At 39.0% G+C, this 27,767-nt stretch overlaps 2 protein-coding genes and 1 pseudogene across 6 annotated transcripts in view; 2 read left to right on the top strand and 1 right to left on the bottom strand.

Annotated features, from left to right (window-relative positions):
- Nucleotides 1-2,449: 2,449 nt before the first annotated feature.
- LOC136836245 (uncharacterized) lies at nt 2,450-3,485 on the bottom strand (annotated as a pseudogene).
- Nucleotides 3,486-6,364: 2,879 nt separating this feature from the next.
- LOC136836299 (uncharacterized) lies at nt 6,365-8,741 on the top strand. Its single transcript, XM_067100404.1, has one exon. The coding sequence runs from the start codon at nt 6,586-6,588 to the stop codon at nt 7,942-7,944; it is 1,359 nt and encodes a 452-aa protein (XP_066956505.1). The 5' UTR covers nt 6,365-6,585; the 3' UTR covers nt 7,945-8,741.
- A 3,787-nt stretch (nt 8,742-12,528) lies between these two features.
- The window catches only part of LOC136836297 (uncharacterized), a 21,128-nt gene continuing 5,889 nt past the window's right edge, over nt 12,529-27,767 (top strand). The window contains exons 1-2 of one of the 5 annotated variants that reach the window (XM_067100399.1): nt 12,529-13,144; nt 16,461-16,811. In XM_067100399.1, the coding sequence (XP_066956500.1) occupies nt 16,470-16,811 (342 nt within the window). In that variant the 5' untranslated portion in view covers nt 12,529-13,144; nt 16,461-16,469. Of the gene's footprint in view, nt 13,145-16,457; nt 16,812-27,767 lie in introns of all 5 variants that reach the window. The other 4 variants (XM_067100400.1, XM_067100401.1, XM_067100402.1 and 1 more) reach the window with 4 other exon arrangements.

Below are 27,767 nucleotides of genomic sequence, written 5' to 3'. Positions count from 1 at the left end.
ATAATAATAATAAAATGCTCCCAGTACTTGTTCTCTTCACAGTTAGCTTTCAGCACAATTCTCTGAACTGATTTCTGGATAGATCTGACAGCTTGCGTTTCTTTTCAAACTGCTTTTCAAACATTTGTTTTAAGAGTTTCTTAGCTTCCTCTCTGTCAAGTTAATGTGTTCGTTCATTCGTTTGTTTAAGATTAAGCTGGTCTTAGAATAGACTATACAATTTAGGCCGAAGGCCAAGCTCTGGGATCTATGAGGTCATTCAGCTCTGAAAGGAAAATTGAGGGAAAGGTGTAACAGGAGGAAAACCTCGCAGTTGCATTATGAAACAATTTTTGTTAGTAGAGGTTGGTAATTAAGGTGAAAGAAAGAGGATATGGACGGAGGTACAGTAAAAGGAATGAAAGGGATTGCAGCTAGGGACCGAAGTGACGCTGCAAAGAACCTGAAGTAATGCCTGCAGTGTACCCCGCATGAGGTGCGCTGACGGCACTACCCCCTATACGGGGGAAGCTGGTCTTGTACTTCTCGCTTCTGGAGCAGCTCGTAACTGATGTGTCCTGAAGGCAGTTGGTTGGTAACTTTAATTCTTCCAGAATCACGCGGAGGAAATTGTTAAGTACATATCCAGTATTTACGTAACGATGATTTATATGAATGAAGGGATATAAGGGAAGTATATCATTCGATTTGCTGTCTGGCACTCAAGTGAAAGAAGACCCTAACCTTTTCTGTAATATTATACAAAAGACGTTAATCAGACTTCAGCTACATTACAGCAGACTGACAGACTGCCCTTCCTTGCAATTGTACCATACTTCCTTTGGTTCTGAAAGTATCCGTTCTTTAAAAGAAGAATGCACTGTGCTTGAAAATTAAATTTGATTACATGAGTAAAAAATTCGCCGAACTTTCTTCGGCGCAGTCGAGTTTGCTTTACAGCGAATAGTCAAGGCCACCGAAAATCTTTTGGTGGTCTCGGTATAATGCTGTATAAGCCGCGGCCCATGAAACCTTAACCACGGCCAGGTGGTGACCTGTCCTATATCGTTGCCAGAGGCACGATTATGGCTAACTTTAACCTTAAATAAAATAAAAAAAAAAAAACCACTGGGGCTAGAGGGCTGCAGTTTGGTATGCTTGATGATTGGAGGGTGAATAATAATCATACAAATTTGCAGCCCTCTAGTCTTAGTGATTTTTAAGATCTGAGGGGGGACGGACAGACAAAGCCGGCACAATAGTTTTCTTTTACAGAAACCTAAAAAGCGAAGGCACATTTTCCGGACTGGAAAAAATGCAGCTTATCATCAGTACCCATAAAATTAAACATTTTACACGGCATTTCTGTAAACAGCCATAAAAAGCAAACATTTTACAGTTCAGTCATTCAACAATTTCCCATTTGATTGCTATCCAGGGTAGTTTAGTTTCCAGCCCCATGGAATTTGTCCTAAGAAATGACGATTATTCAAAGCGTCTTGAGAACTGTGCCAGAAATTTCTCGCAGAATTAAAACAGAATTAGAGACATTAATTAAAAGGATACAAAATATTTAGTTTTTTATTTTTTATTTCAAAAATAACAAAATAAAAAAACATTGAAAGCAATCGTAAAAATTTGGACACAATGAAGATAGCTATAAATAACAAATTGATTACCAAGAAATAACAACGAACTGAGAAAAATCAAAGCAGCTAAAACATCACACCAACGGTAATCTTGAGTAGAAAAATAGTTATCAAATCAGTTTTCATCCTCGAGGCACAATATTGATCCTCAAAAAACAAATTCAAGAACCAGGAAACTATTTATGAAGGTATTTTAAAATGCTTCAAATTTCGTTATCGTCCCTGAGGAGAAAAATCACAAGATAATGCTCATTTTATATTTAAAAACATATGTAATTGCAATATGTATAGAGGAATATAAGTTAATAAAATTTAAAGTGGGTGTGATTATTACCGTTAAAGATTAAGACTTTCGACGCCAATATTCTTTTTTGGGACCAATTGTACTGATCAGGCATTAGACGCATTTCTTGTCTATGATTTCGTCAAGACAGCTGTTTAAGCTCCTCCCCGCCATAGTGATGACATATCATCGATAAAATTACGATAGTGATATCATATCATCGATAAAATTACGATAGTGATGACATATCGTCGATAAAATTACGATAGTGATAACATATCGTTGATAAAATTAAGCATTCATCAGAAAGTGCAAGGGTTCCAGAAGATAAAACATTCAGAAAAGAGTCCAAGATTCTTATAAAATGGTAATTTACAAACAGGTAATTTTACACAGGTGATAAACATAGACAACATAAGAGAATCACAGCCAGCAACATGACAGTCATCACACAAAGTCTCTGCTTTCGTTTCTCAGAAAAGAAATAAATTATAATTGGATTTTTTGGCAAGTAAGGTAAAAGCGTCATATCCTGTCGTCAATAATACAAGGTTGATATTACAGTGGAATGAATCAAATTCATATCTATGTAATCATTGTAGAGGATGGAATTGAGGTATTTGCTTCTCCTTTCACGAGCAATGGCGCGGTTCCACTTTCATCAGAGTCATGTGAGGAACAAAAGTCAAAGTGATTCGTGATGATTATTCCCTCAATCTTCTCCAAAGATTGTGTAGCATCTCCACAATACTGGAAAGGCTTCGCACCCGCAGCTTACAGTAAAGAACTCGCCCCAAAGGTAGACAGACCTTTGGCGAGAATCTGGTTCTGCTGCTGCTCAGCCACCAGTTCTTGAAGCTTTGGACGAAGATCTTGCAAGAGGCTCAATGAGTTTTGTCATGGCCTCTGGGTCATCAATGCGAATCATGGCTAGAGTGACGTGGAACAGTTCGGTAGGCATTGCGCAGCTCCTCAGCACCGGTTCTTGTTCTATGATCTCTCCTGAACTTCCAGTGCAATATTTCTTCAACTCTTCATTATACATCTGTTGCAGAGAAATTGGGAAGCTCTGAGTTGGTCGTACTCTTGCTTCTGAATCTGAACTGCTTCTTTGATTGCAGAAGTGTCCCTGTGCAGATGACAATGTCCTCGTCGTCTGAATCAGAATCATCAGAGTCGTATGTTTGTCGCTTCACTTCTCCAATTTTTCGTCAACTTCACCATAACATCCTGGATAGTGACGTTGCCAGATGCTTCGAAGACATTGTCTAGTCTTTCATTTTTGTCCAGACTTTAACTCTCTGTATTTAAAATACTGAATTCTGTGTTGGGGAATGGCGAGCTGGTCAATATCTACTGTAGCTAGATGTTCCCAAGTGAATGCAGTGAAAGGCTTCTCAACAACACCCACAAATCTATCCAGGTAGCCCACCACGAAATGTCCTTCCTGAGATCGCAGTCCCACTGGATTCTCTGACGTCCCCAGCTGTCTTCATGGAAGGCTTTTTGCCAGGTTCTTCTTCTCCTCTCTCTCTCAAGACGAGTTTTCTTCCTTTGCCATTTTCTTCTTCCATTCTTCCTTCAGGAGAGCCTTTCTTCTCCTCACTACGACGCCTCTTTGATGCAGACGGCCAGTTCCTCTCAAAACGACATTTTCCTCAGGTAGAAAGCAGACTGATTTCTCTCACAGCTGGAAGGCCCATATCCATCTGCTCAGAGGATGTTAGTTCCGTAGTAGAACTACAAGGTTCTCCCATGGTACTAGCCGGGGTTTCCTGGAGTGACGTACGAGAGGATGCTACTTGTGTGGACATTTCCGAAGATTCGCAAGCACTGGTCTGGTCAACAGTATCCAGATTTGCTGCGGAGACTTCTTTCAGTGAAAACTGCTGGAAGGTTTTCTTGTTCTAATGGGTCTTTTTGTCTCGGGGTAAAGACTTTCACAAGAAGACTATGGAAAAAGGGGAGGGGAAGGGAGTGGAGAGTGGGGAATTAGCCACAGAAAAATCCCCCCCGGCGATTTAGGGAGTGTGCGCTTGAGTCACAAGGTGTAGTCACTAATGGTCTGTTTGCCTGACTTGCAGGTTATACGTCCCGCAGTTGGGGGGCATATGACGTCAATAGATTTACATCTCGTAAGGTGGTGCAACACGATTCTCTCCCGATATCGCTCACATGCTAACAGTAAATATACCAAAGACTGACAGTCATGGACAAAAAAAAAAGTACTGATAAAGAAAACAGGAAAACAAAATATTGTCTAATATTAGTAAACATGTACCCAAAATATTTCAGTCAACCAATCCAAGTGGAACTTTGTAAGGGATATTTATATTCTCTGTGGAACTTTGTAAGAGAGAGATATATTCTTTGTGGAACTTTGAAAGAGAGATTTATATTCTCTACAAAACTTTGTAAGAGAGATATATAAGCTCTGTGGAACTTTGTAAGAGAGATTTATATTCTCTGTGGAACTCTGTAAGAGAGATTTATATTCCCTGTGGAACTCTGTAAGAGAGATTTATATTCTCCACGGAACTTTGTAAGAGAGATTTATATGCTCTGTGGAACTTTGTAAGAGAGATTTATATGCACTGTAGAACTTTGTAAGAGAGATTTATATGCTCTGTGGAACTCTGTAAGAGAGATTTATATTTTCTGTGGAACTTTGTAAGAGAGATTTACATTCTCTACGGAACTTTGTAAGAGAGATTTATATGCTCTGTGGAACTTTGTAAGAGATTTATATTCTCTACAGGAACTATAGAGAGATTTTATTTTCTCTCTATGGAACTTTGTGTAAGTTAGATTTCTCTGTAAACTTTGTAAGAGAGATTTATATGCTCTGTGGAACTTTGTAAGAGAGATTTATATGCTCTGTGGAACTCTGTAAGAGAGATTTATATTCTGTGTGGAACTTTGTAAGAGAGATTTATATTCTCTACGGAACTTTGTAAAAGAGATTTATATGCTCTGTGGAACTTTGTAAGAGAGATTTATATTCTCTACCGCACTTTGTAAGAGATTTTTATATGCTCTGTGGAACTTTATAAGAGAGATTTATATTCTCTACGGAAGTTTGTAAGAGAGATGTATATTCTCTATGGAACTTTGAAAGTAAGAGAGATTTATATTCTCTGTGGAACTTTGTAAGAGAGATTTATATGCTCCGTGGAACTTTGTAAGAGAGATTTATATGTTCTGCGGAACTTTGTAAAAGAAATTTATATGCTCTGTGGAACTTTGTAGGAGAGATTTATATTCTCCGTGGAACTATGTAAGAGACATTTATATTCTCTGTGGAACTCTGTAAGAGAGATTTATGTTCTGTGTGGAACTTTGTAAGAGAGAACATATTCACTACATGACTTTGTAAGTAATTTTTATGTCTTGGGAGACTCATGAAGAGAGATTTATATACTCAATGGAACTTTGTAAGAGAGATTTATATTCTCTACTGAACTTTGTAAGAGATATATATTCTCTATGGAACTTTGTAAGAGAGATTTATATTCTCTGCTGAGCTTTGTAAGAGAGATATATATTCTCTATGGAACTTTGAAAGCACGAGAGATTTATATTCTCTACGGAACTTTGTAAGAAAGATGTATATCCTCTATGGAACTTTAAGAGACATATTTCATTGGAACTCTTTAAAAAATATGTCATTCTAATGGAACTCTTGTAAGAGAGATATGAGTGTGCCTCAGGAACTTCTTGTAAGAGAGATTTATATTCTATGGAACTCTTGTAAGAGAGAGAGTTGGCACTTCTAACAAATCATCTAGAGACTTTACACTTGCTTGTTTGTCCCGATATACTTACCAATATTATTTTCCACGTCCATTATTTTTTATATTTTTTGAGAATGCAAAATGGGATTTTAAAAGAAAACGAGGCTTGAAAGAGTTAAGAATGTGATTGCGCCATGTTAAGTCACAAGGAATATTTTCAAATTTGTGTGATATATATATATAAGGAAATAATCACACGGGAAAATTGTTGAGGAAATAAATAAATGCATTAGAAACATTATTGATTGCCAAGTATAGAAGAATGTGATAAAAACATGAAAGCATCGCCGTCCATCCATCTACCTGATATGGTACATACATTCATATATACATGCAGACATACAGTATATACGTATATATATATATATATATATATATATATATATATATATATATATATATATATATATATATATATGTGTGTGTGTGTGTGTGTGTGTGTGTATATATATATATATATATCCACAGACGCACATGTATAGACATACATACATATATACATACATACATACATATATATGTATGCATGTATATATATAATGCTTTTGTTTACTGATAGCTTACGCGCGCTGTCGGTAGATTATCCTATTGCACCACGTTACGAAAGCATAAGAGCGCTACGTCAATATTAAGCGCGGGAATATAAACCCCGTGAGGCGAGTGACTCGGCAGTCAGCCAACATCTTGTGACTCAGGCGCACACCCCCTTAACCATCTAAGGGGATTTTTCTGTAGTTAATTACCCACCCCCTTTTTTTCATTGTCTTTTAAAAGAACCTTTTTAAACGAGAAAGCCTTCGATTGGTTGCCAGTGAAAGGAAAATTCTTCCCAGCTAATCTGAATACTACTACCGAGACAGGTGATTGCGAATCGATAGAAATGTCTACGCAAGTCATGTCCTCTCGTACGTCACTCCAGGAAACCCCGGCTAGTACCATGGGAGAACCTTGTGATTCTACTACGGAACTAACATCCCCTGAGCAGATGGATATGGGGCCTTCCAGCTGTAGAGAGAACTCGGTCTGCACTTTCTACCTGGAGGGAAAATGTCGTTTTGGAGAGAACTGCTTCAATCTGCATCCAAAAGGCGTCGTAGTGGAGGAGAAGAAAGGCTCTCCGAAGGAAGAATGGAAGAAGAAAAATGGCAAAAGGAAGAAAACTCGTCTTGAGAGAGAGGAAGAAGAAGAACCTGGCAAAAAGCCTTCCATGAAGACAGCTGGGGACGTCAGAAAAAGAATCCAGTGGGACTGCGATCTCAGGAAGGAGCATTTCGTGGTGGGCTACCTGGACAGATTTGTGGGTGTTGTTGAGAAGCCTTTCACTGCATTCACTTGGGAACATCTAGCTACAGTAGATATTGACCAGCTCGCCATTCCCCAACACAGAATTCAGTATTTTAAATACAGAGGAGTTAAAGTCTGGGACAAAAATGAAAGACTAGACAATGTCTTCGGAAGCACTGGCAGCAACGTCACTATCCAGGATGTTATGCAGGAAGTTGACGAAAAATTCGAGGCGAAGCGACAAACATACGACTCTGATGATTCTGATTCAGACGACGAGGACATTGTCATCTGCACAGGGGACACTTCTGCAATCAAAGAAGCAGTTCAGATTCAGAAGCAAGAGTACGACCAACTCAGAGCTTCCCACTTCCTCTGCATCAGATTGTATAATGAAGAGTTGAAGAATATTGCACTGGAAGTTCAGGAGAAGATCATAGAACAAGAACCGGTGCTGAGGAGCTGCGCAATGCCTACCGAACTGTTCCACGTCACTCTAGCCATGATTCGCATTGATGACCCAGAGGCCATGACAAAACTCATTGAGCTCTTGCAAGATCTTCGTCCAAAGCTTCAAGAACTGGTGGCTGAGCAGAAGCAGAACCAGATTCTCGCCAAAGGTCTGTCTACCTTTGGGGCGAGAGTTCTTTACTGTAAGTTGCAGGTGCCAGAAGCCTTTTCCAGTATTGTGGAGATGTTACACCAGAATCTGGAGAAGATCGAAGGAATAGTCATCACGAATCACTTTGACTTTGTTCCTCACATGACACTGATGAAAGTGAACCGCGTCATTGCCCGTGAAAGGAGAAGCAAGTACCTCAACTCCATCCTCTACAGTGATTATATAGATAAGGAGTTTGGATTCATTCCCATCAATAATATCAACCTTTGTATTATTGACGACAGGAGAGGATATGACGGCTTTTACCTTACTTGTCAAAAAATCCATTTATAATTTATTTCTTTTCTGAGAAACGAAAGCACAAACTTTGAGTCATGACTGTGATGTTGCTGGCTGTGATGCTCTTAGGTTGTCTACGTTTATCACCTGTGTAAAATTACCTATCTGTAAATTATTTTTTTATCAAAATCTTGGACTCTTTTCTGAATGTTTTATCTTCTGGAACCCTTGCACTCTCTCTGATGAACGCTTAATTCTATCGAAGATATGTTATCACTATCATAAATTTATCGATGATATGTTATCACTATCGTAAAATTTAACGACGATATGTTATCACTATGATGGGGAGGTGCTTAAACAGCTGTGTTGATGAAATCATAGACAAGAAATGCGTCTAATACTTGATCAGTATAATTGCTCCCAAAAAAGAATATTGGTATTGAAAGTCTTAATTCTAACGGTAATCACATCCAGTTTGAATTAACTATATCTCCATACATATTGCAATTGATATATGTTTAAATATAATTACATTATTTTGTGATTTCTCTCGGAGACGATAATGCAACTAAAAGCAACAAAATAATGCTGCAACAGTGTGTATTGGTTCGAATTTGTCTGTAGACTAATATTGTCTCTCGGAGGATGAAAACTTCAATGATAACCATATTTTCACGCATGACTATCGTTGGTGTTATGTTGTTTTAGCCCTCATTTTCAAGTTCTTGTTGCTTCTTTGCATTTGACTCAGTAGACTTGTTATTTATAACTATTTTTATTATGTACAGATCTTTATGACGATTTCAATGTTTTTTTTTTATTTATGTAATAAAAAATATAAAACAAAATATTTTGTGTTCTTTTAATTAATGTCCCTAATTCTGTTTTAATTCTGTTATTCATGTTCTTGAAATTACTCAGGATTTGAAACAGAAAAGTTATCAGAGCTGACGGTGAGTCAAGATCTTTCATAAAATTCTCCTTAATACCTTTTCAAATGTCTATTTCGAAAAATTTCTGGCACAGTTCTCAAGACGCTTTGAATAATCATCATTTCTTAGGACAAATTCCATGGGTTAGAAGCTAAATACCCTGGATAGCAATCAAATATGAAATTTTTGAATGAGTAAATTGTAGAATGTTTATTTTTTATGGATGTTCATAGAAATTCATTGTAAAATGTTGAATTTTATGGGTACTGATATTAAGTTGCGCTTTTCCCAGTTTGGAAAATGTCTTCGCTTTTTAAGTAACTGAATTTCATTTCCAAGTACGGTACGTTCTTATTTTAGAGAACGGATACTTTACGGAACCAAAGGAAGTATGGTACAGTTGCAAGGAAGGTAAGTCAGTCTGTCAGTCTGCTGTAATGTATAGCTCAAGTCTGATTAACGTATTTGTATAAGATTACCGAATAGGTTAGGGTCTTCTTTCACTTGAGTTCACTTCACTCATATAAATCATCGTTACGTAAATACTGGATATGTCGGGAGCGAGAAGTACCCCAGCTGGCACAAGACTAGCTTAATCTTAAAGAACTAGTTGGGGGCATTTCTGATGTTTTATTTTGTCGTAGTTTAACCCGGATTTTTCCTCTCTCTCTCTCTCTCTCTCTCTCTCTCTCTCTCTCTCTCTCTCTCTCTCTCTCTCTCTCTCTCAGGCTTGCCTTGTAGCGAACGAGGTACCGTAGGGCGTTCAGCTCATGAATCGGGCTAATAGCAAATAATGTTGGCGTCTTCCCTAGAAGTCTAGTTCGCCTCTGTTGTTAGTCAACTGTTCTTGGATCAAAGCCGGAGAGAGAGAGAGAGAGAGAGAGAGAGAGAGAGAGAGAGAGAGAGAGACTAGTCACCATGAAGAGAGAGAGAGAGGGGGGGGGGTGACAACCGACTCGAGTGATCACAGAAATATGTACCTGGTTGTTAGTCAACTGTTTTTGTATCAAATTTGGAGAGAGAGAGAGAGAGAGGACAACCGACTCGAGTGATCAGAGAAATATGTACCTGGTTGTTAGTCAGCTGCTATTGTATCAAAGTCGGAGAGAGAGAGAGAGAGAGAGAGCAACCGACTTGAGTAGGCAGCTCTGTGGCAAAATGTTTGCCATCATATAATTGCAAACGAGAAACCTCGATGAGGTAATTCTCACACCGCCGGTGTGATATTATTCATAATTCTCTCTCTCTCTCTCTCTCTCTCTTTCTCTCTCTCTCTCTCTCTCTCTCTCTCTCTCTCTCTCTCTCTCTCAAGGTATCACTGGAGTAATTCTCACGGTCGGAAGAGACATTTGATGCAGATTCCTCAGCTTCTATCCTCATTAGAGGAAAAGGTTATATCACATTTTATTAAGTTAATAATCCGGTACACCAGACATATCTGTTGCTTAAGTAATGATATTTCTTGCGCCAGAGGAACAAAGCACTTATGAGAACGAAGGACAAATTGGATCTAAACACAAGAAGGCTGCCAGTTTGCGAGCTCTCGAGAAGAAGAAGATTTAGGAGAACTTCTAAAGAAAACGCGTTTTTCTTCTCTCTTTATATTTACATTTTCTTGAAGTATTTTCTTTGTATGTGTGGTGTTCATTCAGTTGTCTTTTTTTTCCGGTTTTATGATTTATGAAATATGCAGTTTTTGTATTATGTGTAAGTTAAGTTGTTCGCGTAACTCTCTCTCTCTCTCTCTCTCTCTCTCTCTCTCTCTCTCTCTCTCTCTCTCTCTCTCTCTCTCTCTCTCTCTCTCTCCTTTGGAGATGTCAGGTAGCATACTCTCATTTTGTCAGCTCTTTTTAACCTTTTCAGTCCAAGCCTTTCCCTATTAGGGAGAATTTTCTCTTAAGTTCCATGGAAAGATTTTCTCTTTAGTTCAATAGAAAGATTTTCTATGTTCAATAGAGATTTTCTCTTCTTAAGTTCAGTAGAAAGATTTTCTCTCAAGTTCAATAGAAAGATTTTCTCTTAAGTTCAGTAGAAAGATTTTCTCTTAAGTTCAATAGAAAGATTTTCTCATAACTGAATAGAAAGATTTTCTCTCAAGTTCAGCAGAATGATTTTCTCTCAAGTTCAATAGAAAGATTTTCTCATAAGTTGACTAGAAAGATTTTCTCTTAAGTTCAACAGAAAGATTTTCTCTTAAGTTGACTAGAAAGATTTTCTCATAAGTTGACTAGAAAGATTTTCTCTTAAGTTCAACAGAAAGATTTTCTCTTAAATTCAAGAGAAAGATTTACTCAAATTAAACAGAAAGATTTTCGCCTAAGTTCGACAGAAAGCTTTTCTCTTAAGTTCAATAGAAAGCTTTTCTCCTAAGTTCAACAGAAAGCTTTTCTCTTAAGTTCAATAGAAAGATTTTCTCTTATATTCTGTCAAAAGAATAAATGTCAATGTGTTCTGATTCATTTTGTAAGTAGATATTCTTATCGAATTTTCTTGATTCATTTAGTATGTTGATATATTTATTTATTTTTCTTGATTCATTTAACACGTGGATATCCTTACTTAATTTTCTTTATTTATGTAATACGTGGCTACATCTGGAAGCTTCAAATAAGAACAAGAGACAGGTACGATAGTTCCCTGCACTGAACTAATTGTTTAATTAATCGTGTAATTTTCTTTACCTCTGAATTATTTTGGGGGTAATGAAAGCAGTGAGAGTCAAGAGGGCATTGCTTTTCGCTGGGTTTACGTGAAGAGGTTCGCGGTGGATTGCAAGACTGGTGGATTGACGAGGTGCATTTGATGGAAACAAATTGCTTTTAGTTGCACCGTCATTGCATGAAGTCGGGGAATCTCAAAAATTGGATGAGAGAGGGGGAAAGGGTGTTTGGTTTTTTGGTCCTCTGTTCAGTTTTTGTCACTTTTATGCTACTTTTTGCGTTGCTTTTTAAAGTGATTTTGGAGGATTGCTGTGTTTCATCCAGCGAGTGCATTCATTGGTTTTTATAATTCTTGTATTTTAATCCTATCAAAATCATATTATAGCTCGTTATCTTGCAATGATTCAAGGCTCGCAGCTTGCCTAGTGAATTATTCCTATAATGCTTTTATCCTTTTTAACAATACGCAAGCTTCCATGAAGACTAGATATTGTGTGGAATTGTATGATCTCATACCGTAGACTTTTTCAAGTGCATGCGGCGAGGCTGACTGATGCCAGTGGTATTTTTGGCAACTCGGTAACAACAGCGCGTAAAATTCTTGGAAGAAGGAAATTATAAGTTGTCACTGTAACTTCTAAGGGAAAGTGAAGTTTCAGTCGTTTCAATACTATGCATGTACAGATAGGTCTAAATTCTAAAATTATGTAATCATTGTTTATCGTAGAACACAAAATGCCAAAACTCATCCTCGTACTATTCATTGATATATTATTGCCTCAGGTGTTCGAGCTCTTCGCTCCTCACATATTTTATAATTTAAATATGCATTTTTCCTCTTATCTGCTATCATCTCTGCATATATTTTCATCATACTGGATGAGGGAAAGCTAGGACTGTACGCAGGAAAAATTCGAATGTGTACTAACGCAAGTGATACCAAATTGAGTTTCTGAGAAACCCCATCTTTGTGTGAAATGCCATGAAATCTGACTCACTAAGTTTATTATGTTAATTCGGCATGCTTTCGCGTCCTTGCTAAGGTTTTCATCGCTAGAATATTCAGTTGGCGGTGAAGCTTGAGAGTTGATACTCCAATCGTGAACGCGGAACCCCTGACGTCACGGCGTTGTGCACCAATCACAACCGAGCGTCGGGGCAAGCTGACAGACCGGAAACCTGAACAAGTGCGTGGAAAGAATATAGTGAAGGACTTTCTAAGAGAAAATTGATTTTCATACACAGAAAAGGTATACGATATGCTTATGTGAAATGCGATTGTGGCATTATATGATGGCAGACTCAGAAGAACTTCTAATGGGCGTTAAAACTCGAAGGTAACAGGGGGAAAAGGAAATAGGCGAACTGGTAACTCGCTCTCGGTCGGCCCTAGGGCACAGAAGAAAAGAGAATCGTCGTAGAATTTACGTCAGTCTACGAAACGAACCTCGAAGAGAACGGTGTGTGTCGCTCTTGCGCACTGGTGCTTAGTGAGTGATCGGTTTACATAGCCCCGTTGTTTTTTGGGGGGCGGCCCATGAAAATATATATAAAAATATCAGTGGATTTACGATGAAGAAGTGAGTGTCCTACGCCGGGTTTTTACGCACGGACTGATGGATGTGTGAATTTAATTTGGGATCTTTGCTATGTTAAGTGGTGAGTGTATTGATAAATGTTGTGTGGTGTAAGTGTTATTAAACATTGTAATGTCCATTAAGGTTTACTTACGTTCCAGGTATTTAAGGAGAATATATATATATATATATATATATATATATATATATATATATATATATATACACGTATGTGTATATATATAAATATGTATATATAATATAATTATATATGTATATACATATAAAAAATATGATATAATTTTGTATATATATATATATATAAATATACACATATATTGTAACTTTAAGTGGTTATTCATGTGATACTTTGGATTACCTTGATTTTTTATAGTCGAATGATCTGGAAACTGGGTAACAGTTTAAACCTTGGAGACCTAATCCCTGTACAGGCTTGGCGTCTTGGCCTGTGCTTCAACCACAAATTCAGGCATAATACCCTATACAATAATAACTCACAACCTATCAAGTCGGCATAAGATAGTGACTGATAGGTATTGTTAAATTTACTCAGTAACTTCTTGTGTTTACCTGCTATCCTGCGTAATCAAGAAGGATCTGATTTAGTGAATTATAAGAAACTTGAGACATGTTTATGCATTATATATATATATATATATATATATATATATATATATAATTTATATTTATATATAGAAACATGCTTTATGGTAAAGAGCTATCCCTTTAGTTTTTATTTGGTGGAAATGTATCAAACACTCACGTTTTACTGCAGTCTATCTGCATAAGATTTTGTTTATACACTTCATGGTACACAACTGTATTATAAAAGTGATATCTTGATATACCTTAATGATGGACCTATTTTTTGTGCTGGTTTTGTGAATAGGCGTAATGGTAATCATCACTTGAAGTTTAAGTGTAGGCTGTTGCAATTATTTTCCAGGCATGACGTTCTTTACTCTATTTAATTCATATGTATTCTTATTGTAAATGACCATTTTTTATTTTTGTAGAAAATGAAAAATAATAAGGGGTCATCCGTACTTCTGCCTACCAGTTTTTTTCTTTTTTTTTTTTCTTAGTTTCCGTCGCCTTTTTCTGGAAGTGAAGAAGCTCCTGTTTTTTTATCTTTAATTTTATGAGACGCCATAGGTCAGTTTCCCTTCCAACCATAACAGTACCCTGGGTTTGTTGTCCCGTTTCCTCCTCCAGTCCCACGCTTCCTCCTCCTCCTCCTCCTCCTCCTGTGAGTATAGCCTAACCCCTGTCCCCAAGTCCTATCCCTCTTGTAAACTCGACCAACCCCCTCCCCCACAGTAGTACTCTATTCTTACGCCCCCTTCTCTACCCCTCTTCCCTCCTCCCAGCTTCCCGGAGTCGTCTACCAACGCTATAGAAGTCGTGTAGTACGCTTGCTTTGTTTACACAGCATCGCTTCCTTTTCCTCTTTCAGTTACATTCACTATGAATTAATTTAAGCTTTGTCACTTAACTGTTCCACTGTCTACCTTATGTTATGCTTGTATAGGCCCAGTTAGCCTAGGTATAACTGGCAAAAAAAATGTAAATTGACTAGGCTTATCAGATTATAGGTGTACCTACATCGAATCGACTGATTTAATTTGGTTGGTGTAGCTTCTAGTAGTCCTGTAAATTGCAGATGTTTGGCGGGCAGAATTGTTTTAATTCATTATGAGGTGGCATACGTATTTTTTTTTTTTACAATATAACCATGACGTATGTATTAGTCATGTTCTGTACTGCTTATGGTAAGAACTTTTTTAAAACTTTCTAAACCTAATTTTTTTTAGTGTGATTTAACCGTTCACAAGAAGAAAACATGAGCCTTGAACTCGGTATGTTTTGGAAACCAGCGCATATTTCATCTCTTGTTTAGCTCTGCTCAAGTATTCAGCAAGGTTAACCCTCGGCATCTGCTTAACCGGTGTTGTTTTCTTTCAACACATCCGCCTGTTGTTCCTCTCAACACATACCTGACAGTACCGGCCAACACTTGGCTTATGACATGGGACATATTGTGATATTTCCTGTCTCACACTGCCTTTCTCTCCCTCTCTCTTGCTGAGACGAGGTTAACCCTCATCCCTGTATATTCATAGGGCGTCGAAATGTAATGTTTATATTAAGTTATTCAGTTAACACATTTCACGGTAATGAAAATCGCAGTATACTGAATACGTTGTCGCTTATTTATATAATCTTGGTTATCATTAGACCTAGGATTTTTTTTTATTGTTGATGCCCTTTTTGGGGGGGCGGGGGAAGGGCTCACTTTATTCTTACATGATTTATACCCTAAGCGTCCCAGGCATTGAAATATAAAACTCATCATCATCTTGGATGCAGTTGCGTAATAAGTTCGTAAATTACGTAACTTTGAATTCCAGTGTCAAATTTGGCAAAGGAGAACAAAGTCCGGAGAGGCTGGACTGGTAGAGATCAGTTTTTCATTTGGAAACTCGATTACTCTTTTGTCATTTGAAAGTATCTGCAATAGTAACTGATTATTTTTGTTGTAGATTTACGACACAAATTTTTCCTCTTTGGCACCCTTCAAACATCCCCCTTCTACAACTGTCTCGAGCCTTTTTTGACAGAACTTCAGTCGCGTCTCCTTTGGCTACATTTTTTCCCCTCATGTGTGTCTCTTTTAATGTTCGACCGCTGTTGCCAGTAGCCATGCAGTCAGTCAATTAATGGTCGCTTGAACGAGTTTGTTTATTACCGTGCTGTGGCTTTCACGGTTAGACGAGGTACGAGATAACAGCCTCCATTAGTTTCCACGAATAAAGGATCCCGTTAGGAGGTCAGCATCCTTATTGGTTTCCATTGCTTCCACTGTTATAACAAGCATTGCCTTAATTACATTTCTTGATCGTACGCTAGCAAGCAGTTCATGGCAGCAAGTTGTGATCTCCGTCTCCGAGGCCTGATGGCGAATAAGTGTATTTATTGGTTGAGATGTTTCTTGCCTGATGTTATTTTCTTTATGGTTTGCTGAGATGGTATAGTAACGTTTTCAAAGACAAATAGACAAGAACAGAAAGATTGTGTAGTCATTGTTCTTGTGAGAAGCCACTGGAAACAGAATTTTTTTTTTCCTTTTATGGTGGTGGTGATCAAAAGAGTTAATGATTATTCTTACCATGATATCTGGGAGTAAAAAATGAGTGGTGATTCTAACTTGATTAAAAGAGCACCGAAAGGGATGGTAAGGTTTTAATTTTCCATTGATTTATTCTGGTTACGTTTTCTGTTAACAGTTGATTTAGATGTGTAGACGTGACCAAGCACTCCTGATTATATATACCTGCCACGTGACTCACCACTATTTTGATGTTGTGTTTCAGCAGCTGGTGAAGATGCTGAAACACGTCGCCTACCGTTCGACCTCATCCTTGGGCAGGGCGTCGACCGACATGACCTGCCGGAGTTCGAGTATGAGCCCGGATACCATGAGCCTCAAGGGCGATCTGCCTTCGCCGGATCTCTCCCTCAAACGCCCCTCCGTCATATCCCAGGACGCAATGTCTCTGAACAATGACCCCATGGCGGATAACCTCTCTCTGAAGGGGGACATGTCCCTCAAGAACTTCTCCCACGATACGGTCAGCCTCCACTCCACCATCAGCTTCACGTCGCTGGCTACTGGAAGGTTGTCCTCCAGATGCTCCTCCACCGCTTCCCTCAATGAGCAGCAAACGGTGAGTAGGTGGATGTTACTCATTTTCTCATGGCCTGATTTCCTTGGTTACTTCCGTTTCCAGTAATCGAACTAACAAAGGTCAGAGTCATCATTTCCACATTTCATTAGTTTTTGTTTTTTTTTTTTTCATCTCACTCATCCACTTTTCTTAGAGTTGAAATGTCTGAAAGGTATAAAAATTGTAGTAAACGCGTTCCTCGCCATGATTGCAGACCGCTTTGATGTTAAGCCAATCCTAAGGGCGCGTGGTGTGTCATTTTCTTCCTTGTAGGGAATAAAGATCAGGAGAACCGTCCACAAACAGGTTACATGTTCATTCTTCCCTTTTGTTTGCTGATGACTGAAGGTGATGTAGGCAATTCAGAAAGCAGACCAATGCTTAGGGAGGTACATGTAAGAGGGAGAGAGAGAGAGAGACCTTCCTATTGTCATCTTCTCTTTTGTGTCCTTATGTCTGATTGTGATGTAGATCATTCAGAAAGCAGACCAATGCTTAGGCAGTTACATGTAAGAGAGAGAGAGAGAGAGACCTTCGTATTGTCAACACATTGCATTTTCATTCTTCTCCTTTGTGTCTTTATGGCTGATTGTGATGTAGATCATTCAGAAAGCAGACCAATTCTTTGGCAGGTGTATGCAAAAGAGAGAGAGAGAGAGACCTTCCCAATGTCAACACAGATAAAACTGGTTTCCGACTACACAAAGAACTTGAAGGACTAGTCTGCATAACCTTTTAAAGACTTCGGTACCCCAGTAACAAGAATTGTATTTGCTAACGGGTTTCGTGTGGGAAACATGGGAATTTTTAAATACATCAGATGACATTCTCTCTCTCTCTCTCTCTCTCTCTCTCTCTCTCTCTCTCTCTCTCCTCCATAGACTTCCTGTTCATTTATCTGATTGTATCGTTAAAAAGGTATGATTGTCTCTTCAGCTGTTGTGGTCAAGTGCTACTTGCTTCCCGGTTTTTTTTTTTTTTTTGACATTTTGATTGTATAGGCCTAGTGCAGGTTCAAACTGATGGATGAAAGTTCCTATTATGGGTCACGTTGTATTATCGTCACATACTATTAATATGTTTTTGTTTGTTAATCATGTTCGGTTAAGCTTTTCTGTTCAGAGTCCATATGAATGTCATTTGGTCTCCTAATGCCACTGAAATACGTCACCTGCCCAAAAGCAAGGCGTGACAGCTCACGGAAGACGCCGGAGAGCATTGTATTGACGTATCTGGAAGGTCACGCCCCAGAACCCATCATGATATGATATAATGGGTACGCTGGGAATGAGTTTCGAGCGGATTGGCTCACGACCGGTCCCGTTCTACGTAATAGGTGGTGGCAGCGTTCTTAAGGATAATTTCATTCGGTCAATTTGTCTTGGCTTATTGAACGCTGCCGTTTTAGTTATTTTTCTTTTCTTTCCTTTCATTTTGTATGGTTGTATGGCTTTTAATATTTGTAGATGTTATGTATTTTATAAAATGAAACGTGTGTTTTCTTATAGTACGATGAACCATCTGGTTTTGATGACGGTGTCATCTGTAATGCGAGACATAACGCTTTATGCCCTTAACGGTTGCGGGTCCTGGAGTGTTGATTAAATGATTGATTTTTATTTTTTGCTATAAGATATTTGTTTATTTTTCTTACATATTTGCGGTATTCCTTTGTCCATGTTAAATTACAACCCCAGTGAGTAGGCACCATTTGGGTAATGAAAAGCTGTCTGACAATTCCTATTAGTCTAGCGCTAAGAATTCCTATTAGTCTCCCAAGAGAATTTCCAAGCAACAGATGGGATTTTTCGTTTTCTCAACTTTTCACTCCCACATAGCACCCTGTTATGTAAGTGTGTGTGTGTGTGTGTGTTTTTTTTTTTTTCGTGGTTTGTCTCATAGCCCAAGCAGCATGGCCTAGGGAGATGAACGATATTTCCCATCTATACCGACCCAGTTGTCGTAGCCGCTTATTTCCTTCCTTCCGTCATCTTGCGTTTTCCCCGAACGCTGTCATCAGGCTAAGTAGGCCTCTAGATGTAGGCCATGTCGATAGGAGCCGAATATTCTTTCCTCAGTGCGGTTGAATACCAAGCTGACGGGCAGAAGCTGCTTAGGTCTTGCCAGTGCGGTATTTCTTTCAAATCTCTCGACTTATCATTAACGTTAAATAACTAGTTTTGTGGGTAATTAATTAGGAACATTTTAACATTTTAATTAATTGATGCCTCAGCGTTCTGGCAAAGCCGCAGGGAATTTCTCCTTTTCTTTTTTATGCGTTTTTGTGTGCACAACTTGCGGCCTCGACTAGAGACCACAAAACGGTGTTTATATCTTGTTGACACCGAAATCTTTTTTCTATTCAAGTTTAGGTTTTATTTTGTTTTCCATTTCGTGATTATATTGTTTCTTTGTCTTGTGGTTTCATGGAAGAAGCGTGAATGTTTCTTTTTGACAGTTTTTGGTTTAGTGGTGATATACGAGAACCTTTTGAGTTTTGAGTTATATAAAACTGAAAAAAAAGAGATTTAAAACTTGATGTAGTTTGCGAAGGTTTGAGCCATTTTTTATTTTATTAGAAGTTCCCTTATTTTATTTAATAGTATCCTAGAGGAAGGGAAAAATAAATGGCATAGGCCTAATGATACGTAGATTTTTTGTCGTTAGTTGTATGATGATTTTTTTTTTAATATCAAGGAAGTTTCATCGCAACTTGCAAATATCTTTTGACATTTATTCAATATTGAAACCATTAGCCTTCAAAGACTTGCAATTGAGACTTTTTAATTTTTATATTTACACATCTCAGTCCGTTGTTGTAGCTTCCATAGAAAACGGGAATCTCTCTCTCTCTCTCTCTCTCTCTCTCTCTCTCTCTCGCGTGCTCACGATCAAGTATTAGTAATTAATGGTTTGTCTATTGCGTAGCCAGTTTTAATGGATGTTTAAAATTCCATTTTCGTGTCATTTATTCATGAGGGTGGTTTGCACATCTGGGTGGTGTTGGTTAACCAAATTGGTTCATGTCTTCTTTTAATTGAAGGTTTTGGATGAATGTAGGTTATTTCGAATGAATTAAATGTCAGTGTGGTTGCACAGGAACACAAATAAACTTTGAGGTATACAGTATTTGGCGTACAAACACAGCAAATGCATAATGTCTGTATATTTGAAATGTATACACACACATGTGTGTGTGTACTCAAACATTTCAAATAAACATACTTATATATGCATATTCTGCGTTTGTACGCCGAATAAACTTAAAAGCCTGCTGCGTTTTTTTTTTTTTTTGTTGTTAATACTAATTCTAAGGCTATTGTAAATGCAATATGTGAACGTCATTTCAGACGACCTACCCCTTTCAGGCGTCTGTAAATAAACCGAACTTCCGTCCAACATGCACCGAAGCAATTCATTACGCTCCATTTGATCCCCATTTGTAAAACCACCAGGGTCGTCCCTTTAGAGCAAAATAGCAGGTAGAATGATATAGGTTCTAATATTGGGAAGCGGAGGTGGGTGGGATGGCGCGCGAGCCATTAACTTTCGCCCAGAAACTGCGCCACCAGTCACGAGTTCCTTCCTCGCTCCTGCTGCTTCGCTGCTTTGGCTTCGCCCTAGACCCACATTTTCGGCTGGTGCTCCTGGCCTCTCCTCTCCTCTCCTCTCCTCTCCTCTCCTCTCCTCTCCTCTCCTTTCGTTGCTGCTTCTGCCTTTCCTTCTACCTTTCCTCCTGCTTTTCCTGCGGGGAGGGGGAGGGGAGGGGGTGAAGAAATGGTTCCAGCTTCTGTTTCTGTGGGAGAATGGGGTGAGCTGGAGGATAGGGCAGTAAGCGAAGTACACAAATGAGATGGATGGCGCCCGTTTGAATTTTACTTGTTTCTAATTTATTTTAATTATTATTGACGAAACTTTAATGTTTTTTTAATTGGTCACAGAATAAGTAGAGCGATTTGGAGTATTCTAGAAGGGCTGTTAATGTTTTATCGCAAGTCTGAATTATTATCAGGAAGCTCTAGTACTAGGTAATGTATAGGTGAAAAGTTTTATTAGCACGGTAGCCTCTCTCTCTCTCTCTCTCTCTCTCTCTCAATGAGACCACCTTAAAGGTTTGACAATACCTTTAGTAAAGTCGCTTTCCAGTGGTGTGATGAAACTTATTGATACGAAAATTAGTTACACTCTTGTTTCATTAAGGGTGTTTGCGGCCTCATTTCCGAAACAATAGACATGACATGGAAACCTGAGAAGTATTTAGAGATGCTCCCAAAAAGAGAAAACGAAATGCGACCAGATAAGCGAAGAAGTATCGAGGAAAGAATGAGAAATAGAGAGAAAAGGGAAGCTCTCGAAGAGAGACAATTGGATATTTCACCTCACAAGAGGCACCGCCCTCTTGTGTAGGAGGAAATGGCCCTCCCTCCTCCTTGGGGGTGGGGGGAGAGGGAGGCGTGGCCTTCGTCACATCCCCTTTCTTTGATTTGACACTTCCTTCATTATCAACCATTTTAAGATGTAATTTCTTTTTTTTATCTCATATATTTATTTTCTTCGCCCAGGGCGTTATTTTTAAAGTATTTTTGGGGCGTGGTGGGGTCGGTGCTTGGCTGCAGAAAATGATTAGAGAACGATTTCCTTAGGAATGAAATTGGTTTGGCCGTTTTAGCAATGATGTCTGAGCTTGTAGGGAATCTTCAGTTTATGGAATAGGAGTAGGATACGGGAGACAGATCCTCACCTGGAATTCCTGTTTTTTTTTTCTTTATTTTCTTTCTTCCGTGTGTTCGCAATGATATTTTTTCTCTCTAAATTGTCTCAATTACCTCTGAGCTTGCAGGAATGTCACCTTGGAAACGTATCAACCCCGAGGATAGTGGATATTTTTGTGACGCAATAAGCTACAGAAAGTCGGTCATTCTTATCGTCGCTGGAGTATTTAGGGAGTGCAAAATATAAACGTAGCTTCTTCGAAAATTGGGACAAAAAACTTAAGTCTCCGTCACGGGCCTTAGTGTGCTAAATGTGTGTGCATCCGCTGGCGGTATGTACTTAAATAATTGCGCCGGTCTGTCTGTGAGAGAGACCGCTTTTCAAACTTGACAGACGACAAGGGGAGTTCTCTCTCTCTCTCTCTCTCTCTCTCTCTCTCTCTCTCTCTCTCTCTCTCTCTCTCTCATTTACGTTTTAGCCTTCATTGAACTTGCGTCCCTAAATGTGCTTTTTATTTGTTTTTCAATCTTTGAACAGTATTCACTCATCATTTATTCATTAATTTTCTAAGGCTTCGCCTGAAATCTTTATACTTACTGATAGGTTTTGTGCTTCTTTGCTGATGGTAGATTGAGTTGGCTTCATACCAGCACTGGCTCTTGCTCGATGAGCCGCCCATGATTAAGTTTCGTTTGCAAGTTTAGAGAACTCATTTATTGTGCTCGGTATCCTAACAGCAAGATAGGATTTTGAAATAGACTTTTCAATCCCATGTGTCCTCTCTGTGTTATTCTCCGACACTTAAAAACATATTTATAAAAAAAAATTTCATTTTTGCATATTTTGTACCAGTGTTTTTTTTAAGTCTATAAACTTTGCATGATGGACGGTAGAAGTTTTTTTTTTTTCATACTACCGATAAAAAAAAAAAAAAAACCTGCGTTTTAGAACGTGGGCTTCAGTGCTTGCCATGGTTAAGTAGCCACTGTAATTTCGTTGTAGAGTTCGTATGTAATTTGCCTGGACACAGCATGAGCGCTCTCTCTCTCTCTCTCTCTCTCTCTCTCTCTCTCTCTCTCTCTCTCTCTCTCTCAAGGCTCGTATGTAATTTGTTTAGATTTGTTTGAGCTCTCGTCTAGCTCATGAGCTCTCTCTCTCTCTCTCTCTCTCTCTCTCTCTCTCTCTCTCTCTCTCTCTCTCTCACACACTCTCTCTCTCTCTCTCTCTCTCTCTCTCTCTCTCTCTCTCTCTCTCTCTCTCTCTCTCTCTCTCTCTCTATAGACCAAGACTCCTGTTCAAGTTTATTCTCATATTACCTTGTGAAGTTTCAACAAAAAAAACAAAAAAAAGAAAATTACGAAATGCGTAATGTCCCGCCCCATTGTAAGTGTTGTTCACGATTAATTGGTGAATAGGGGACGTTACACAAAGCGTCTTTGAAAGGAACAGTGAAGTCAGTGGGCGTTACGCAAAACAGATTCTGATAAAAAAAAAAAAAAAAAGGGGCGTGGGGAAGGGGGGAGGACGAAAAAATCCAGCATCATTCTCTCTCGACATTCTCGGAAGGTGACGAATCTCTTGAAAGGGGAGTTTGTCTTTTGCCCTTGAGAGGATCCTCTCTCTCTCTCTCTCTCTCTCTCTCTCTCTCTCTCTCTCTCTCTCTCTCTCTCTCTCTCTGAGAAGCCATCCTCTCTCTCTCTCTCTCTCTCTCTCTCTCTCTCTCTCTCTCTCTCTCTCTCTCTCTCTCTCTCTCTCTCTCTCTCTGTTCAGAAGCCCTGTTTTGGAAAAGACTTAGAGGAGAATTAGGGTGGTCCGAGTTTTTGGGAGAGCCTCGGTGGGTATTTTGATTTTTAGAAAGTTAATCGATAATCCTAGAACTTCGATCTTTGTGTACTTTTTATCCTCCAAAAAATCCCACTGATTTTCGTCGATTTTTTTTCCGGGGGTGGGAGGGGGAATGCAGCGGTCATTGAAATTTAATCTACATCTTCTTGTAATACAAAGAATCGTAGGTTCATTTTCTGCATCGTCGTCTTTTAAATTGGGCGATTAGACTGTGCATTGGGCGATGTGGTCCTCACAGGTAACTTTTTTGACTTCCCAGAAATCGAGTAAGCTTCGTTATTGTGATAACGAAGGTGTCACGTTGTTTGCAGCACGTTTGCACCTCACGTACCGGGTAAAATATTGGAGAAAGAGGCGCACGTATTTGGTTATGACACCAGGTATTAGTATGAATATTGAAAAAAAATATTAAGCATGTTTTAGTCTCGTGCATGGTTTTTTTTCCAAATTTTTTTGATGTTTCAAATATTTTCCCTCAAAGGATTTCCTGACTTACATTGACACGAGAAACTTTTCAACAAGATTGAGGTTCTTCTAGTCGATGAATAATTGTTTTCCTCTCTCTCTCTCTCTCTCTCTCTCTCTCTCTCTCTCTCTCTCTCTCTCTCTCTCTCTCTCTCTCTCTCAAGCGTAGCATTAGTTTCCCGTTCGTTGCTTCCTTTGCTCACGTTTTCATCCAAATTCTCATCCTTCCCTTTCATCCGTTTTTTTTTTTATAATCCCCTTGAGGAGATTTAGTGGGTGTCTCGCGCGTGTCTCATGGTCCTTTTATATAGATAAAAACTGCGAAAGTGTTTAGGAGGGTAAATTGTTCTGACAATTTTTACTTTATCCCACCCACAAGAAGTCTCTAGCGTTACTTACAATTTTATGCTTTTTTTTTTCTTTACTTCTGGGTGTTGAGAGTTCTTTTATTTTTTCTCTATTGCATGTCTACGAGAGATGTTTCCGATTTATCGTTGTTTTTAATTATCCACTAAATCCCTTTTATAAGCCACATGCACAATGTATAGATTACTCCCAGTAATTGAATTCTCTTATCTCTCTCTTGAGGAGGTGGATACTTGTAACGAGGGTTAAAAAAATAGCTTACATCAAAAGACATGCATTTGCTAAGGCAGATGACACAACAGCAAAATAATGACGGTGTTTGGCGTGTAACCTTGCCAGAACTCATGTGTCAGAGAAGAAAGAGTATGGTGGATGGGTGAGACTGAAGAAGTTACCAGTAGCCTAATTGGTGGTAGGGGTTACATTCGTTGTTGGTATGTTTCCTTGCGTCAACGAGGTATTTGTTGTTGCTTTGTAACAACAACAGCAAGAACAACAAAAACAACGTCAGGTGAAAAAAAAAATTATATATATATATAATCCACTTCTGTTGCCTATCTTAGTTAGAGTTTATGTCAAGATTTCTGCTTGCTGAGTCTACTCTTGATATATATATATATATATATATATATATATATATATATATATATATATATATATATATATATATATATATATATATATATACAATCCACTTCTGTTGCCTATCTTAGTTAGAGGGTATGTCAAGATTTCTGCGTGCTGAAATCTCGTCTGAATAGTTAAAAATGGACGGATTTTACCGCATATTAAAAACTTTTCGGTGTAACTACTAACCGTGCAAGTCTGCCCGTGAAGTCAGAATGCACAACCCCGTTTTTTTCGACGTTGGTCGCAGCGAAGAGAGATAAAACTGTGTTCCGGTAATTGCCCTGACTTGATTGTTATATTTCCTTGATTGCTCAGAGTTCCTAGCTGGCAGGCAGCGCGAAGGGGGAGAACGCGAACGAAGAGGAAATCTGTCACAAAACTCTCGACCTTTGACAGAGAGAGAGAGAGAGAGAGAGAGAGTTTGCTATTGTTTTCATGGTCTTGTGATCACGGAACAGAAGACGTGTAATTGTAGTAAGTTCGTCTTGGGATTTAATCACACGTACAGGGGGCGGGGTTTCTGTTGCTAGAAATAAGTGTTCTTTGACGTAGTATATTCGTTCTGTTATCTACATTATGTATTTATATATGCTTTATGTAAAGTTGATGGGAGGGTATATATAGATTGTTTGTACGCGAAGTTCTATTCTTCTTGTAGTCAGAGAAACATATATAGTGGTCCGGTTAAAACAATTTCATGATAATAATAAAACTGAAAATACTCTTTATAACGTTGAAGCATCCGTTAGTTTGTACTTGACAGTCTGTGATAGAGCATGTTTAACACAGCCTTGATCAGTCTGACGTTCCTGTTGACTACAGAGTAAGAGAGAGAAAGAGATTAATGCCAGCAGCGCAACTGACGCAACCGGAAATAACAGCAGCTGATCGAATGGCATCATATCAAATCATTGGACTGACAAGAGTCGTGACCCCAGAAAATGATCCGCTCCCTTTCACCGCCGTGGCGCGGCGGAATAAACTCTGCCTCTTGTAATTTAAGAAAATGGAAAAAGAAGTAATTACTTACACAGCATCCAGCCGCCTTTTCCCCATACATCCTTCGGAAAGACGAATCGGATGATTGAACAAATGACTTTAGCCCATCACGCAGCATCGAATAAGCCTTCCGTCCATCCTTGACCTATATGCAGATGTCAGGAAGTCGATTAACATCCAGAAGAGCACCACGGTTGACACCTTTCAGAGTACTGAGATCAGATTGCGAAGCATCGCTCGACTTTTAGAGGGCGCTCATCCAAGCGCGTATTCGCAGCGTACCATCCTGGTGGATGCCAAGGGGGCTAGGACGCGTTGCTTTGTTTACTAAACGGGTGAGAGATAAGTAGGTACTTGATTGCATTCCTTTGCTATATGAAAAGGCTGAGAACTAAGGGAGAATATATGACCACCTGCAGTTATTTCATAATACCAATTTGGAACAGAGCTAGAAGACATGTTCAGAGCGGTTCACGTGACAAAGAGCGCCTTGACTGGTGAAGAGAAGAGTTGATAATCAAGTAGCGAGTGGAAAATGGCGTTTGAGGGCAAGAGACACACCGTTAGACTAATGGGTGGCCTTTCGTCTTGTCTTACAACCAGACCTCGTGAGTGATTACGTTTTCACGCCGTCATAATTATTATCTAAAGAAGAAGAGGAAAGGTTTTTCGGGCGCGGCCGTTCCCATCCCAGGTCAAACCCGGCGAGTGATACTGTTTACTTGCATTCCAGCGAAGCGGACGTGCGTGTTTGTTTGTGGAGTTGGCCTCTTTTCTCTAACAGAGGTGGAAAACTGTTTGTATAATTGCCACGGAAAGATAAGGCATGATACCACTGCCTGCGCTCATTATTTGTTTGTTTGTATTGGGTTTAATTGAACGCTGGGATTCTCGTCAGTTCCGTGGCTGAATACGTAGCAGTCAGTCGTTGCATTTCGTTTCCGGTTTTTGATGAACTTAATCTTGCCTTTAGTTACGTGATAAGAAAGAAAAAGTTGACTTTACTTTGGACTGACGTCTCGTAGATTTAGCTTTCAATCAACCTCTCATTATTATGACATTTTCAATGTATGAGATTGATTCGCAGAACCGTTGGGGGTAGATAGCTTAGATTGCCTTAATCCAATTTGTTTTAATAGGGACTGGAACTCTGTTTGTGTTGATAGAAGGTGCAGTTGAAGAAAATGCACTTGCCGTGAGTTCGTGTATCAGATTTCTTGGATTGCCTGTTTAACAGGTTGTTTGGGCTTGCTATTCCTCCTCCTCCTCCTCCTCCTCCTCCTCCTCCTCCTCCTCCTCCTCCTCCTCCTCCTCCTCCTCCTCCTCCTCCTCCTCCTCCTCCTCCTCCTCCTCCTTCTTCTTCTTCTTCTTCTTCTTCTTCTTCTTCTGCCAAGTTTGTTTCTTTGCAAACACTGTTGTTTCACGTTTGTGAGATGAGTGGAGTATTTAATCAACACGTTTGTATCACTGTAGAGCAGTGGTTCTCAACCAGGGGAAAATTCCCCCCCCGGGGAAATTTCAGAGTTTTTTATGGGGGGGAGGCGGATTGTGACCAAAGATTTTCAGTATTATATGCATATTTGGAGTGCATCTTTTGAGGCATACAATTTTGGGAGAGGGGGCGATGACATTCTGACATATGGTGAAAAGGTGCATCAGTCAAAAAAAGCTTGAGAACCACTGCTATAGAGTGTCTAGTTTCAAGTTTCTGTGTTCAAGAAGAATTGTCCTATCTATGGTAGGCTTCCGGGTAAAGATGTGTATGACTTATATGCCAACTGCTGCGTTCCTGTCACACACTACTGTAAAAATGTTATAAGGTAATCAGTTGCGACAGTTTCCGTTCGTGTCTCCATATCATTTTGGGATGCAGATTAGCCTACTTTTGTTGCCGTGTTTATGACGGTGTTAGACGCTGGCAACTTTTGTATATACCAA

This window comes from Macrobrachium rosenbergii, chromosome 56 (genome assembly GCF_040412425.1).
Source record: "Macrobrachium rosenbergii isolate ZJJX-2024 chromosome 56, ASM4041242v1, whole genome shotgun sequence".
NCBI classification, from domain to species: Eukaryota; Metazoa; Arthropoda; class Malacostraca; order Decapoda; family Palaemonidae; genus Macrobrachium; species Macrobrachium rosenbergii.
The sequence above is the reverse complement of the archived record's forward strand: the minus strand, read 5'-3'. Positions and strand labels throughout refer to the sequence as shown.

Excerpts from the sequence above, each read along its gene's own strand:
- LOC136836299 (XM_067100404.1), top strand. The coding sequence starts at position 6,586 with ATGTCTACGCAAGTCATGTCCTCTCGTACGTCACTCCAGGAAACCCCG.